The 17,311-nt window shown below is 39.3% G+C and overlaps 1 protein-coding gene across 2 annotated transcripts in view; it reads left to right on the top strand.

The window, feature by feature from the left end:
- Positions 1-771: 771 nt before the first annotated feature.
- The window catches only part of LOC131134459 (transmembrane protein 120A-A-like), a 40,338-nt gene continuing 23,798 nt past the window's right edge, over positions 772-17,311 (top strand). For both annotated transcript variants that reach the window (XM_058079778.2, XM_058079774.2), the window contains exons 1-2: positions 772-978; positions 8,930-9,051. In XM_058079778.2, coding sequence (XP_057935761.2) covers positions 957-978; positions 8,930-9,051 — 144 coding nt within the window. In that variant the 5' untranslated portion in view covers positions 772-956. The remainder of the gene's footprint in view (positions 979-8,929; positions 9,052-17,311) is intronic.

Raw genomic sequence — 17,311 nt, 5'->3', positions numbered from 1 at the left:
CTTCCTGCTTTCTTAATATAATTTAAGTAAGTTTTTTTTATTTTTTTATTTTAATTTTTATCCTAACATAATTTAAGGGTTTTAATTTTTTAATTTTTTTTTTATAATTTTAATTTTAATCCAAACATAATTTTAATTTTAATCCAAACATAATTTTAATTTTAATTTTAATTTTAATTTTAATTTTAATTTTAATTTTAATTTTAATTTTAATTTTAATTTTAATTTTAATTTTAATTTTAATTTTGGTACCATAATGGGTACCATAGTAACTGTCAATATAGTGACTAGCCAAGACACCTCTGCTGTTGTGTTAATGTCATTTCTAATGTTTCTGTTCAGAATTAACAACACAAGTAAGCAATAGGACTGTCTATTATCTTTTTGTATATGATCTTATTTACTGTGTGTGTGTTAGAGGTAGAGTAGAGTATTTGCTCATAGAACGCACACAGTTTCCTTTCTCAAAAAGCAGAGCACGCAGTACTCTGGTGAGGCGTTCAAGAGCACTACGTAGATGTAAGAGTTACATAAATTTGTGTTTTGTTGAAAATAAGTTCAACGTGACAGAACTTCGATAAAGAAAGTGAAAAAACACTACTGAATTAAATTAAAAAACATTGTACATATAACGGAAGTAGCGTCTGTTACAATGGGTTTGTAATATCAAGTAGGAACCTCTAACGAAAGTATCGTCTGTTGCAATGGGTTTGTAATATCAAGGTAGGAACCTGTGACATATGTCGCAGGGGGAACGGTTTACGTGAGACACATCACAAAAAGTGAGGCTGGTCAATGTGTGTAGTGATTGTACCTCCTGTTGAACTTTACAAAAAATTCAAGTGAGCAACTAAACAGGTCTAACAGTCTTTAAAGTTAAGTTTGTAATGGACTAAAATGAAACTGCGACCGTGTGGCTCTTCCGTCCATACTTCCGTCTACACTTCCGTCCATTCATGACAAGTGTCTTCATTAAAGGTAAAAGTGCTGTTAAATGTCCATTTTATTCATCAATTATATGTGTATTGCTTAGTTGGCTGTATGTAAATGTAGATATAATTATTGTCTGTAAAGTGTGTTTTGTACTTTTGGGTGGCTGGAATGCATTCATTTGAATTGACATGACGTCATATGGGTAAATTGATTCGGTTTATGACGAATGACGAAAACCGAGGTTGCGCCGTACTTGCTTTTAAAGGAATAAACATCCATTTTTACGTACATATATCAAGGTGCATTTTATTAAGATGATGATCCAATAATATGAAGTCAACATCAGCATCCCTCTTTTCAAAGAACTTTAAAATTGAAACATTTTGGGTAGAAAAAGAAAAAAAAAAGTCATTTTTAGAGCCAACCGGTGAGAATATGTGATATGACCCAAATCAAATTCATTCATCATCATAGGGCTTGCAGATAAAAACATGATAACACACGGACGCTATTTACATTCAGTAACACAGAGGTTGACATGAATGGTGAATACAGTAAAATACAATATATTCATATATTAAGATCTGTTTTACAAAATAAAAGATACATATGACAGAGAAGTCTATGCGCAGTCTTAGCGTTTAGCTATACATACACACACCATCATTTTTGCACAACGTCGTCCAAGCAAAATCGAATATTTTGTTTGGTCAGGGTCGTGTTGACGGGTGCTTTCTTTGGTTGTGACAGGTCTGAATATATTACTGTACCAGACTCTAACATAGGGGCTGGACTTTTTACGGCAATGTTCCTGTTTTTAAAAAGCTCAGGAACAAGTGGACAAATCACATGAATCCTGAGGTGACACGTTCTACTTCCTGGAACCCGGATCCTTTATAGATACTGTAAATCTTGTTGTGACTGGATTGCACAGAAATGACACCACTTGCGCTCAAGACTACCCTGCACTTAAGCTCATGCATACTGTATGTACGTATATTTGTGGTGTATTTTACCAGATGGAAAATGAAATGGATTCGCTCATTTGAAACATTTCCATCAGGGTAGCACTCAATTTACAGAGGGAGGAGGGAGGAGGGGAAAAAAGCCTCATGCATTGTAGAACTCCTCTTGTCAAGGAGATATACACATTAGAAAAGTAACATGGCGTAAAAACTGATGTACTTTTTTAATGTTGGTACATTATGGAGATCAACAGGTGAGTCTTTCTTTATGCAGTAGTGTGTGTGTGAACCGAATAGACAGTATTGTATTCCATTGTACTCAGATATTGTTTAGCCACCAGCAACACAAGGTCATTGTTCTTCATAATCAACGCAGGGACATGTTTATATATATATGTAAATATATATATATATTAGGGCTGTCAAATTATTTACAATTTTAACTCAGATTAATCGTGGTCGCATGTCTGAAAATCTATTTACCGTGAATCATTTTATTTTATTTTTTTTTATTTTATTTGGGCAAATATATGAAACATTACAGTGCATTTCTTACATAAATCAAAATATAACTTTCCATTATTTTACAGTTTTATTCAACTATCTGATCACAAGCCCAAAAGGAGTAGGCTGAAGCAAAAGGTTATAAATGTCTTGTTTTCACAGTCTTTTTTCCCCCGTTATTATTATCATTGTAATATTATTATTGTTATTATCATTATTGTTATAATCTGTATCATTATTACCATTATTATTGTTGTTGTTATTATCACCATTATTATAATCATCATTAATATTACCATTTTCATCATTATAGTTGTAACAATTTTTGGATTTTTTTTTAGTATTTAATTTTACAGACTTCATTGTTTCTTGTTTATTGTCAATTTATTATTATGAGCAATACGTGTTTGCATGACACCATTGAAGTTGAATTCACATGTTTTTCGTGTATTATATTTAAATGCAGCAAATTGTACTTTTGCATTAAACCTTACAATATACACGTTTATTCAGACCACACATTACACGCATCATAAAGACATTGAATGCATCTCGTGGTCGTTCCAATGACGATGGGACTAGAAATTTTTTTGCGGGATGGAGATCTATGCTTTATATAGTGTCGGAATTACATTGCTGTTGATGTGTTCAGGTCAGAAAAAAGTTAGAAAACTGTTTGACTCTGTGGCGATGCTACACTGCGTATGCATTAATTATGCTAACAGATTTTATATAATGATTTTTTTATTTTTGAGAGCCCTAATACATATCAATATATATTGATATATATATATATGTTTGTGTGACTGGCACAAAACCAGAAAAAAAATGTAAACAAAGTAATGGAGAATGCACAGACACCGCACATTACGATGTGAAACAATGTGGTGATGTAAATAATTCCACCTTTAAATCCATGAAACTCGTCATGCTTTGGCCATTTCTTTGAATCAAGGTAGTCGATGGTCACGGTTTCCGATGGCTCTCGTCTGTCGAGCTTTTGAAGGAACTTTGGGAACCGCTCGATATCTTTGCTATACCTACACAAAGATCCGCAGATCGCTTTACACGACTAATTTCAAAACCAACTCGGCCTTCTCGGCTGCGATGGGCTTTACCAGGCAGTTCCTGCTGTATCTCTTTCAAATTGGCCACCCCGAGATGGGGGTCATTAAAAAGCCCCCTGCAGAACTGGAGCAGGATCTTGCCCCCTCTCCTGTTTTTGTGTTTAGTAAACTTAGCCTGGTGAGCGTCAATCCCCCGCACCCACCTGCTGTGACCCATGTGCTCGGGCCTCCGTGCCAAACCTCATGACCGGCCCCAGCTGGCACCGCCCCAATGATGTCGATTTGCTATAATCATCTTAGGTCGTCGCTATCTAGAGGGGTGGCAGAATAGTCAAGCGAGGCCGACTGCTGGGTGCTGGTTTTAACTTGACCGCACGCTCTAGCCAACCGAATCAGGTTTCAGTAAGAGTCTTGTCTCATGCAGTCGTTAGCCATCTAGTCATCTACACCTGCTAGCAGCTCACTAGCCCGCCCCGGCTTGGGTGTCCGCGACCTGACGTGTTGAGTGTCGGTTTGTATGTAAGAGGTGTTGTAGGGAGGGATGGGCAGGGACTTACAGAGAGGTTAATGGTAAATCAGCCAAACCAAAGTCACACACTCACCCGCTACACCCCCCCACCCCCACCCCCACCCTCCCCATCCAATCACCCAACCCCATCCTCTTCCACTGCGGTCGTGTCCCGGCGAGCTTGTCGCTCAGTCCCAGCCGTTGTCCTTGATCATGTGGGCCAGCTCGATGATGAACTTGCCCTCTTTGTACTTCTGGCTGCTCTCAAAGGCGTGTTCCTGGATGGACAGGAGAGCTGACGGTTAATTCATATCACCGTTAACCGTTAAAGACAGTCAACACTAACATGTGCATGGCGTTGCCGGACTTTCGGATACACATCCCCAAAAGGTCTCCTTCTGGTGCAATGGAGGTTACTTATATAACACGCAGTCGCACCAAAACTGTATCTGGTTAGCTTCATGTGTAGAGGGATCTAATAATGTTTAAAACATATTTAGAAGGACAACAGTCCAGGGTTTACTCCGCCTCTCGCCCGAAGACAGCTGGGATAGGCTCCAGCACCCCCGTGACCCTCGTGAGGATAAGCGGTAGAAAATGAACAAATTAATATTTAGAAGGTTGTAAACATGTTTTGGATAAAAAATGCTTATTTTATATGTTTATGTATTTATTTTCTACCGTGGGCTGCACAGTGATTGAGTGGTTAGCACGCAGGCCTCACAGCTAGGAGACCAGGCTTCAATTCCACCATCTCTGTGTGGAGTTTGCATGTTCTGCCCCGTGCATGTGTGGGTTTCCTCCCACATTCCAAAAACATGCTAGGTTAATTAGCGACTCCAAATTGTCCATAGGTATGAATGTGAGTGTGAATGGTTGTTTGTCTATATGTGCCCTGTGATTGGCTGGCCACCAGTCCAGGGTGTACCCCACCTCTCGCCTGAAGACAGCTGGGATAGGCTCCAGCACCCCCCGCAACCCTTGTGAGGATAAGCGGTAGAAAATGAATGAATGACCTCACAACTAGGAGACCCGAGTTCAATTCCACTCTCGGCCATGTTCTCCCCGTGCATGTGTGGGTTTTCTGCGGGTTCCTCCCACATTCCAAAAACATTAATTGCAACTCCAAATTGTCCATAGGTATGAATGTGAGTGTGAATGGTTGTTTGTCTATATGTGCCCTGTGATTGGCTGGCCACCAGTCCAGGGTGTACCCCGCCTCTTGCCTGAAGACAGCTGGGATAGGCTCCAGCACCCATTAGACACACATCATTAGAATAACGTGTAATCTGGAGCCTATCCGGTTGACTTTGGGTAGGAGGAGGTACATACACCCTTGACTGGTCATCAGTCAATCACAGGGCACATTTATAGCACACAAACAAGCATTCCCACTTGCAGAATCAAAGGCCTTTCACTGTGGAGTCTCTCAATGTTGTTGTTTTGTCTTTGGCCGTGTGGCTTTAGAGCGCCGTGAAGCACATGATCATATTTCTAGCGTATAAGGCCACTAGGTCAAGCCTCCCCTCTAGAACTTTGACGATGGCAGAAAATCGACACAGCTGCAACTGATATGAAAGTCAACCACCCGCCCTCCATTAAGTACTATTCAACCTGTGTGTGTGTGTTTCTGCTGGCCATATGTTCTCCACCTTGTACGGTCGGCACAGGAATAGAAACTCCTCTAAAGATAATAACCACCCATGAAATGGGTTTAGGGAAATGTTTATCCTGGGAATGGTACAGTCGGAGGTGAGGCCCAGACAGGCGGTCAATAGCGGCAGTCAGGAGCTTAAACAACAAGGATATTGTGTGCTTGTGTGTGTGTGTGTGTGTGTGTGTCCACCTCTGAGTCAGTGTAAACTCACACATCCATGCTGACAAGGCTCACCTCTGACAGCAGCACACGCTCGGTTCTGCTGATATATGAGGACCATAGCATGCATGCACCAATTTCCCTCCACAACATCTGACATCTGACCATACTGTAGCTTCATTCTACACGCCGAAAGTAAAGGTTTACATGCGCACGAGTTGGTGAGGTCGACACAGCTCTTTATTGGAAAGGAGCCCATCATGAGTTGTGAAGAAAACTCATGACGGGCTTGTCAACACATTGGAAATTACAAGAGGTCATTCCTCAACTTTGTATTGGTACATTCATTCATTCATTCATTTTCTACCACTTATCCACACAAGGGCCGCAGGGATGCTGGAGCCTATCCCAGCTGTCTTCAGGCGAGGTACACCCTGGACTGGTGGCCAGCCAATCACAGGGCACATATAGACAAACAACCATTCACACTCACATTCATACCTATGGACAATTTGGAGTCGCTAATTAACCTAGCATGTTTTTGGAATGCGGGAGGAAACCGGAGTACCTGGAGAAAACCCACGCATGCACAGGGAGAACATGCAAACTCCACACAGATGGATGGCCGAGGGTGGGATTGAACTCGGGTCTCCTAGCTGTGAGGTCTGCGCGCTAACCACTCGACCGCTGTGCAGCCATATTGGTACATGCTTGTATATTTGTTGAGTGTTAAGTTGCTTTGTGATGAATTTAGTGTTATATATATATATATATATATATATATATATAGGTCGAGTGGTTAGCGTGCAGACCTCACAGCAAGGAGACCAGGGTTCAATTCCACCCTCGGCCATCACTGTGTGGAGTTTGCATGTTCTCCCCGTGCATGCGTGGGTTTTCTCCGGGTACTCCGGTTTCCTCCCACATTCCAAAAACATGCTAGGTTAATTTGCGACTCCAAATTGTCCATAGATATGAATGTGAGTTATTACATCTTATTCATAAGCTGTACGGTTCAAAGCTTGGGGTAAAAAAAAAAAGTAGCGGCTTAGATTACATTTTTAAATAGGCTTTGCCAAAATGTTGCATATTATTATAACACATGTCAGTCATCAATTTATACAGCAAACCATATACAGCATACCTAATTTTAATTTGTGGTTTTAAAAAATACATTTGTTTGATTTAGTGTAAAAGTACTAAAGTTCAATGGAGTGAAGGACCATTCACATTGCTGTCATTAGAGGCCACAAATTGTATTACTTTGCTCTCACCGCTGAAGATAAATAAAAATACATCATTTCTATTCCTGAAAGCTGCCTACAGCCGCACGGAGGTCCCAATTTAATAAGAGGCGCAAATAAAATTAGGACAGGGCTGTTAATCATCCTGCAACCTTTTGAAGCAGTTTGTGTGCAGCGTTGCAAATCACTCGAGGACACTTACATATTTCCAACCCAGCGTGGTCTTGCAGTTCTCACAGTAGATATCTGCTACAGCATGGAGGCCTGTGAGCAGGACTCTCTCCTCTGCGGGACCGCACCCCACATTCACCCTGCGAGAGCGAGAACGGGTATAAAAAAAGAAACATGAGAAACTTTAGACTAATGTGAGTGAGTCATTGAATCCCACCTACTCACTCGCAGACCACAGAAAACCTGGCTGCCGAGTGTGGACTCAAACGTCCTTATTCTGTACCTACAATGGCAGCCCCATGAGGCATGCACTGGCTCAGTCTACACACCCTCCCCTCAAAGAAATACTACCACCCTTTGTGGAACAATATGCATTGCAACAACAGCGTATGGAAACTTGCTTGTCTCCCGAGGGTAGCGTGCTTGGGAGTTTTTTTCCGACCAGCCAATTTAAGCCAATTGAAAACAGGTGGAGGAAACAAAGAACAAAAGATGGACACTCACACTGAGTTGAACAGGTATGCTCTGCCCTGGCTGCCCTGGAACGACTGCAGAGACGATAAGAAATCAACATGGTTAGAGCCGCAACACACACGGACACTTTCATATGGACTTGAACAGACGATATAATTAAAGGGGGCCTATGATGATCATTTTTCAGCCCTTTGTGTTGAGTTGTGGGCTCCTGTAGAGCAGCTACACACAATAACCTGCATAGAAAACTTTCTAGATCTTCTAGAATCTGCACCTACTGAAGCTTTATTTCCTTGGAATTATGTTGAAATGAAATGAAATGAAATGAAATGAAATGAAATTAAATCTTTTGACTATTAAAAAATTAAATTTAAATTAAATTAAAGTAAAGTAAATTAAATTTTAAATTAAATTTAAACTTTAGACTATTAAAACATGTAATGTAATTTAATTTAATTTAAATTAAATCTCTTGACTATTAAAAAATTAATTAAAATTAAATTAAAGTAAAGTAAATTTTAAATTAAATTAAATTTAAACTTTAGACTAAAAATTTAATTTAATTTAATTTAATTTAATTTAATTTAATTTAATTTAATTTAATTTAATTTAATTTAATTTAATTTAATTTAATTTAATTTAATTTAATTTAATTTAATTTAATTTAATTTAATTTATCCACCCACAGCCCATCTCCGGACACACCCACTCTGCTGTGATTGGTCACACTAACTAATATGATGAAATGTTCATGGTGCAGCACAGCTGTGCGCCCATATAAGGAAGTTAGGCTCACTATTACATCACAGCGAGCCCGTCTTAGAAAATAATTCTCTGAAATCGAGCTTTGAGAGCCATCCCAAACTTCTTTCAGGGTTCACTTCCAAATGCCCAAACCTCATTAGCTGCAACTTAGGCATAGTTTAACCCAATAATAAAACATCCTGACAACATTCATAGGTCAGAAAAGTGGAAAAAGCAAAAGTGTGTGTTAGGTGAGTGCTGTTTTCATTGCATGTGGGGAAAAGTGATTCATTCATAATATACTGTAAGTCACTCAAACCACTAACCAAATAGTACCTGACGTGCAAGGGTTGTATAATTCCTCTCTCTACTGTTTAGAATGTTTCCAATTGCTTTAAAGCTTGTAAATTCAACCATTCGTCTTTTAAAAGTGAAGCCACGTGAGTTGGAACATATGAAGCGCATCTATTAAGTTGACTTCTTTTTTTTTTTTTACTTTTTAGGCCAACTCGATGCTATCCACGTCCAGCAGTCGCCTGCCAGTTACCTTGGAGATGAGCTCGTCGTGGTTGGCCAGGTGGGCCCGGCAGTGGATGCAGCTGTAGGTCCGATGGCAGCTTGGCAGGTAAGCCTGAAAAGTCTTGGAGCGCGTCATTCTGACCATGGGCGGTGTTGGCGGGCGGTGCAAAAAGGGACTGCCGGCCCAGGTCGGCTCACAAGGGAAGCACCGCAACACACAGGTGAGGGCCGTGGTGCGCGGTGGGTCGGGAGGTAAACACCTGAGCACAGGGCGGGAATGAAAGCGGTCATGGTCCTTATGGTTGCGTAAGAGTCGCCTCCATGAACACAGATGCATGTGTGGAGCTGCTGATGGATCAGTGGAGGCCATTTTAAAGCATTTGGCATATTACTGACGCTCTAAAACACATGTTACACCGTAATAACAAACGTAATAACTGCCCACAAACGTAATAAACCACAAATGTAATACAAATCTGCAGCTTTGAATGTAATAATCCCGCAAATGTAATAAATTTCCCACAAACATAATAAAATTTGCCTACTGCAAACATAATACTGAATTTAAAAAAAAATTATTACATATGTGGGAAAGTGAAAAACTGTAAATGTAATAACTTCCCACAAATGTAATATGAGACAAAATAATGATTTTTGTGGTTTTTGTTGTTGTTTGTTCTTTCTTCTTTTAATGAGGGAGAAGGTGTAGATGTCCTTTAGAGGATTTTATAATTATTATTTTTTTCTTTTTTTTTGTGGAAAAAATATTATTCAAAGAGTATCATTTGAATACATTAAAGGAATTATTATTTTTATTATATTATATTTTTATTATATTAATTATTATTATTTAATTATTAAATTATAATTTATTTTTCATTTAAAAGAAAGAAATGCACTGTCATGATTCATATATTTGCCCAAATAAAGGGAAAAAAAAAAAATAAATAAAAGGATAACATAATTGTGATAATTGCAATTGTTTTAATAAAATTATTATTGCTATTATTGTTATTATTATATTTTATTATTTCTTTTGACTATTTCTTCCCCATATACACACAAAATCACACATATAATAATATACTGTAACTAAAACACAATCTTTTCTTGATTTAATTCATGAAATTCATTAATTTTTGTTGAATTGATTCTTGGTGCTTTGTAAATATTGTTGTGATATTTACACCAATAAAGCAAATTTGAATCTAATTGAATGTGGAAAAAATATGAATACTAAAAATCTACGCCAACAAACAGAGCTTTAACAGTACAATGCAATCTTTTCTTGATTTAATTCATGAAATTCATTCATTTTTGTTGAATTGATTCTTGGTGTTTTGTAAATATTGTTGTGATATTTACACCAATGAAGCAAATTTGAATTTAATTGAATGGGAAAAATATGAATACTAAAAGAATCTTCTGCTTATACAGTACAAGTTGCTCACTAAATGTCTTCAACAGGCCACTTATATTCTTGTTCTTTAGATTCTTGCCTATTTTCATGTATTAACGTTTGTGGGCAGTTATTACGTTTGCGGGTGTAACAACACATATTTAATATTTAAAGTACACTGTGCTACAATTTGACATACGGTATTTACGGTCACCCACATAAACACAGACAAAGGCATAAACACTACACCTTCTTGATCCATTCATAGTTCTTCATTGGGGTAGAGCATGAGACATGCTATTCTGTGCAAAATGCTAGAGATAGCATTTTCAGGAGAGTCAACCCTGTGAGCAAACTTGACACCCGTTGACTATTTAGCTTGTTTGATTCCTGGAAAATTGGCAATTCTAGTGCAACGGGTAGTGGAAATAATCAATCCGATAGAACAGAAGGTGTTTGCCAAGGCTGAATATGTCTTGGGTTTCAAGCTGAAAACATCAAGGAAATCCTGCAGGCCCAATCAAACCTCCTCCATCAGCTACCATCAGCGTGTTGGCGCCAGATGGAATCACTTTGAACTACCGCAGCAGCTGCATTGGTGTGTTTGTCCACAGTCGCAGGCACGCTTCCCATTTACCCAAGCTGCAACCGTTAGCTTGCACACTGCATGGTCGTCTACACTATGAGGACCGCTGAGTTAATCTGCTTAGGCTAACATAACCGTGAGCCTCATGCTGTACTCGCTCCATGATAGCAAACAGACAGAGGCCTTCAAATACTTGGTGTTGGTGTGCATGGTGCACTGAGAAGATTAGTGAGCTGGACTGGACTATGTCCAATGGTTGGAAGTACGGATGTTCTGACCAAGCGTACATGTGCAAAACGACACGGTTAACTGTCTTTGACTTTTTGGATTTTTGGATTTCCATTCCAAATGAGGGATAAGGTGACAATTAGACGTTGGCTGTAGTATTTTCAATCTCTGTTTGGACAGTTAACCTGTGCTACTTGACAAAAATATGGCTGATTTTTAAGTACAAGGTGTATTGTCCTGTATACAGTGGAACCTCCCTTAGTGTAAGCCTCGGTTTGCATGTTTTTCTGCCTAGATTTGCCTATATTTTCCGATTAGCATACATAATGCAGGTCTCTTTAAGTAATTGATACTCTGCATGAGTCCAACTGTGTTTTTACTGTATTTGTCGATCACAAAACATCCTTGTTAGTTTGCTAATAGGTGGAAACAGGAACCGCAAGTCAGCTCTGTCGTCCGTCTATATTCTCATCAACGGTTTACTCTGTTGTTCTGTGCTAAGTCTCAAAAATGTTAACACAAAATGTGTTTTTGTAGTTTTAAAATGAAAGTTTTACATGCATAAAACACTTTGAAATGTAGTGTATTTCATTAATATGGCTTAAGGTTGGTAGCCTTTTAGACAAGACTCAGCTGAATATAAGTTTTATATTGTTGTATATCGTCATATCATGATATATCCCCGAACATTGTGACCTAACCCTAATTTACATTATTTCTTATGGGAAAAATTGTATTTGCTTAGAGTATGTTTTGGTTTGAATAGCTCCTTATGTAAGGAATTAATGATGTTAACCAAGACAGTGTTGTATACTAATTGTAATAATGTAGTGTAAGTGTCCTGATGTTGCGTTTCATGATGTAAAACAACAGTAATTTAAAGGGGACCTAGTATGGACCTATTATGCTCATTTTCTGTCCTTTTGTATCGAGTTGTGGACTCCTATTGAGCAGCGACACGTAATAACTGAGAAAGCTTTCGATATCTTCCAGAATCTTCACCTATTCCAGCTGTTTTTCCTTGGATTTCCCTTGGATTTTAATTTATTTCACCCACGGCCCTTCCCTGGGCATGCCCTGGGATTGGTCCCACTCAGTTTATACAGCTACTATATGGATATATGGATATGCCCATATAAGTCAGCCGGAACTCACTGAAACCGAGCATTCAGAGGCAACCCAAACAACTTCAAAATGCCACCTACCAACATGTACAAATTTATAGTACTTAACATAACATGCAATTTGACTATTGAATACACTGGTATGCTCTCCATTTTGTTGCATTTTTCTGGTTTCAGTTTCAATTTCAGTCTTTAGCCGTATAGCTAAATAAACAAATATTATCAGTTTCTCTAGTGCAGGGGTCTCAAACTCAATTTACTTGGGGGCCACTGGAGCTACGGTCTGGGCGAGCCTGGGCCGCATCAGGTTTTACAAAAAAAAACAAAACGCATTTATTAAAAACAGAAAAATGAATAAACTTTGCTTTTGTTCTGATTTTCTACAATAAAAGCTCTGATAAAACATTCCACTGTTCTCAAATATCTTACTTTTTATTTTTCTACACAAAATAAGATGAAAAATAAACAAATCAAGAATAAAGAAAATCAATCAATCAGTAATAAATAAATATAATAATAATAATAAAACACCAAATAATAAAAACTTAAGAAACCACATATAGTTGGTTGGTAGACAAATTATTTTTTTCAGATTAAAATGAACAAAGCATTATTAGAGCCCTGTAGACATGACAAAACACGACTATAGTCACATTTATACACTTTTTATTTACAACATATTGCGCAACTGCAGCGTCTTGAGACACATGCTAACTCGCAAACTAGAGAGCTAGCAACCTAACCGGTAGCCTTCAAGTTATTTCCTTTAAACTTAAAAAGCCAAAAACTTACCACTTCCACACGGATAGGGAGGATAACTATTAACAGTTATTTAACCTTTAACATGAACATTAATCAAACGTAATAATTTTTTCTGGGTACATGATACCATACAGCATCCATATCAAACTTGCGCGGGCCGCACTAATATTAAACTTTCATATCAAGGCGGGGGCCTCAAACTAGTGTCCTGCGGGCCACATTTGGCCCACGGGCCGCGTGTTTGGGACCCCTGTTTTGGGTCGAGCATGAAAAGAGAACCACTGCACTAATGAGAGTCACGACATACAGCACTTCCTGTCAGTATTTAAGGAAGCATCTGGCCAAACGAATAAAGCTCCAAATGGAAGGAGATCTGTCAGTCCAGAAGTAACACATGCGGAAGACCTCTTTACTGGTTTACCTTATGATTATTTTTAATGTACGCCAGAGGCTGATAAAGGTTCCAGTCATGATGGGACTGTGGGATTGGTGCGGTATAAATAAAGCGTGAAACAGGTCCTTGTTTAGTTGCTATGTTTTTTTGTTTTTTTTTGCCTTCCTCTGACCTGGTGCCGGAGGTGTGGGGTTTGGGCACAAAGCAGTGCTCAGTACAGATGTCAGGAGTCAACCCCCTGATACACACACAGATGAAACAGAACTAGCGACAAGTAAATCCAATGGGAACCATTACATTTGTTATATTTGTATTCCTTAATTTCTCTGTAATGCCTGGATGAACATGTGTAGGTGCATCATATGTACTCAAATGTACATGTTATCAAAGTGGGAGGGATTAAAGTGTCACATACGTGACACACCTCATCACGGGCCAGATATAATCCATGCACATTATCCTTCAGTTGTCATGGAAACAATCCCTTTTTTACAGACATACCCAATACCAAATATCAACATTTATTATATTATATATATGTATTTATTTGGTTTTAGCTTAAACTAAACTTAAATTTCAATCGGCTCTCAAGTTAGTTCAGTTAGTCATTAATCTGATTTGGCTTCTTTCTGGGTGCCTCCCATTGGAGGAGTTCCAGGCACGTCCAGCTGGCAGAGAACGTGAGGGCATACCCACAACGCTCTCCTCATGTGGCTTGGGAACGTCTCGGAGTCTCCGAGCTGGAGAGAATATTGCAAAGGAGAGGATGATATCAAGGTACTACAAGATGATAATACTGCCTTGCACGCTGCTCTTAAAGAGGTTTAAAAACCCTATGGAAGAAAATAGAGCACTACGCAATGATATCGAGGTATTAGAGGATGATATCAAGGTACTACAAGATGATAATACTGCCTTGCACGCTGCTCTTAAAGAGGTTTAAAAACCCTATGGAAGAAAACAGAGCACTACGCAATGATATCGAGGTATTAGAGGATGATATCAAGGTACTACAAGATGATAATACTGCCTTGCACGCTGCTCTTAAAGAGGTTTAAAAACCCTATGGAAGAAAATAGAGCACTACGCAAGGATATCAAGGTACTAGAGGATGATATCAAGGTACTACAAGATGATAATACTGCCTTTCACACTGTTCTTAAAGAGGTTTAAAAACCCTATGGAAGAAAATAGAGCACTACGCAATGATATCAAGGTACTAGAGGACGATATCAAGGTACTACAAGATGATAATACTGCCTTGCACGCTGCTCTTAAAGAGGTTTAAAAACCCCATGGAAAAAAATAGAGCACTACGCAATGATATCAAGGTACTAGAGGATGATATCAAGGTACTACAAGATGATAATACTGCCTTGCACGCTGCTCTTAAAGAGGTTTAAAAACCCTATGGAAGAAAATAGAGCACTACGCAATGATATCAAGGTACTAGAGGATGATATCAAGGTACTACAAGATGATAATACTGCCTTTCACGCTGTTCTTAAAGAGGTTTAAAAACCCTATGGAAGACAAATAGAGCACTACGCAATGATATCAAGGTACTAGAGGATGATATCAAGGTACTACAAGATGATAATACTGCCTTGCACGCTGCTCTTAAAGAGGTTTAAAAACCCTATGGAAGAAAATAGAGAACTACGCAATGATATCAAGGTACTAGAGGATGATATCAAGGTACTACACAATGATAATACTGTCTTGCACGCTGCTCTAAAGAGGTTTAAAACCCCTATGGAAGACAAATAGAGCACTACGCAATGATATCAAGGTACTACAAGATGATAATACTGCCTTGCACGCTGCTCTTAAAGAGGTTTAAAAACCCTATGGAAGAAAATAGAGAACTACGCAATGATATCAAGGTACTAGAGCAGGTGTCACCAACACGGTGCCCGCGGGCACCCGGTCGCCCGCAAGGACCACATGAGTCGCCCGCGGGCCGTTTCCAAAAATAGCACATCTCATAGAGAGCTGCGTCTAAAAATTAATTTTGTTCTGTTGCTATTATTTTTTTAATCACACTTGTATGTATATAGATTTAAAAAATACTATCTTAAAAATACTTTAAGGTTAACGCGCACAATATTTACCTATGGGCAGTAAAGTAGAGCTTGTGGGATGTGGAGAGTAAGCTAGCGGGCGCTGTATGCACTTTCGTACCCCAAAAACATGGCAGAAAAAAAAAAAGAAAACGTATCTCTTTCACAGTGAATGGGAAGAGGAGTTCTTTTTTACGACTGTAAAAGAAACCTGCGTGTGTCTGATTTGCGGGACGACCGTGGCGACAGCAAAACGGCACAATGTGGAGAGACATTTCAATACGTGTCACAAAAGCTACCATGATAAATATCCACCTGCAAGCGCCCTACGGGCAGAAAAAGCCCGTGAGCTAAAGACCGCTCTGGGTAAGCAACAGTCTTTTTTTACGAGGCCGGCCAAAAACTCACAAAAAGCAACCGAAGCCTCGTTTAGAGCTACACATTTTCTGATCAAGAAAAAAAAGGCATTTACAGATGGAGAAGTTGTCAAAGAAGCGATGTTATTAATTGCTAACACTGTATTTAAAGACGAGAAAAATGGAAGCGACCTAATCTCCACTCTTTCCGACGTCCAACTGGGGGCATCTACGATGGCAAGACGAGTATCAGCTATGTCCAGTAACTTGGTCGATCAGTTGGAGCAGGATCTGGCGAAGTGCAAGTGGTTTAGCCTCCAGTGCGATGAGTCCGTGGACAGCAGCAGTACAGCGCAGTTATTGGTTTTTATCCGGATGGTGTTTAATGATTTCTCCACAAAAGAAGAACTCCTGACACTACTGCCCTTAAAGACAACTACGAGAGGAGTTGACATTTATAACACGGTGAAGGAGTTTTTCGTGCAGAAAAAGGTGCCATTGGAAAAGCTGGTAGCGGTGACAACAGACGGGGCTCCTGCTATGGTCGGCCGACAGACAGGTTTCATCGCTCACTGTAAACGTGACCCAGACTTCCCCAAATTTCTGCATTACCATTGCATCATTCACCAGCAGGCGTTGTGTGCGAAAGTGATCGGCTTTGGGCACGTGATGACTCTCGTTGTGAAAATCATAAACAACATCCGCTCCAAAGCAAAGCAGCACAGGATTTTCAAGGTACTATTAGAGGAGATGTCAGCAGAATATGGGGACCTACTGCTACACACAGAAATCAGATGGCTCAGCAGAGGACGAGTTTTGCATCGTTTTTTGTCTCTTTTGCGTGAAATCAAAGAGTTCATGCAGTCCAAAGGCGAAGATGTCTCACTGCTAGAGGACACAGAGTGGACACTTGACCTTGCATTTTTGGTGGACATTACTGGGAAACTAAACCTCCTGAACTGCCAGCTGCAAGGCAAAGGTAAGACTGTTGTCGATATGATAAGTGCTTTAAATGCATTTAAAGCCAAAATGAATGCATTCTCTGCAGATTTACAGAGAAAAAAAGTTCTGCACTTTCCCTCTGTGCAGTCAGTGCTGAAAGACAATGCTTCTGCATCTGAGACATTTGAAAAAGTGGCAGAAAAGTACATTGAAGTAATAAACAGACTTGGGCAAGAGTTTGAGAATAGGTTTTGTGACCTTCATCAGCTTGAACCATGTGTGTTCTTCATTTCCAACCCTTTCATGAATGGGGACACAGCATGCTTTGCTGAGCAGTTAAGTGCAACGTTCAACTTGGATGCTGGACAGGTGGAGATTGAAATTATAACATTGCAAAATGATCTCCATCTCAAAGCCTACCAGGCTGCACCAAACTTTTGGCGCCTTGTTGACACAGAGAAGTACAGTGGAGTATGCACAGCAGCCATGAAGGTTGCCAGCCTGTTTGGCTC

This window comes from Doryrhamphus excisus, linkage group LG8 (genome assembly GCF_037039965.1).
Source record: "Doryrhamphus excisus strain RoL-2023G ecotype Guam linkage group LG8, RoL_Dexc_Guam_v1.1, whole genome shotgun sequence".
NCBI lineage: Eukaryota > Metazoa > Chordata > Actinopteri > Syngnathiformes > Syngnathidae > Doryrhamphus > Doryrhamphus excisus.
Note: the sequence above shows the minus strand (reverse complement) of the source record. Positions and strands in the feature narration are given on the sequence as shown.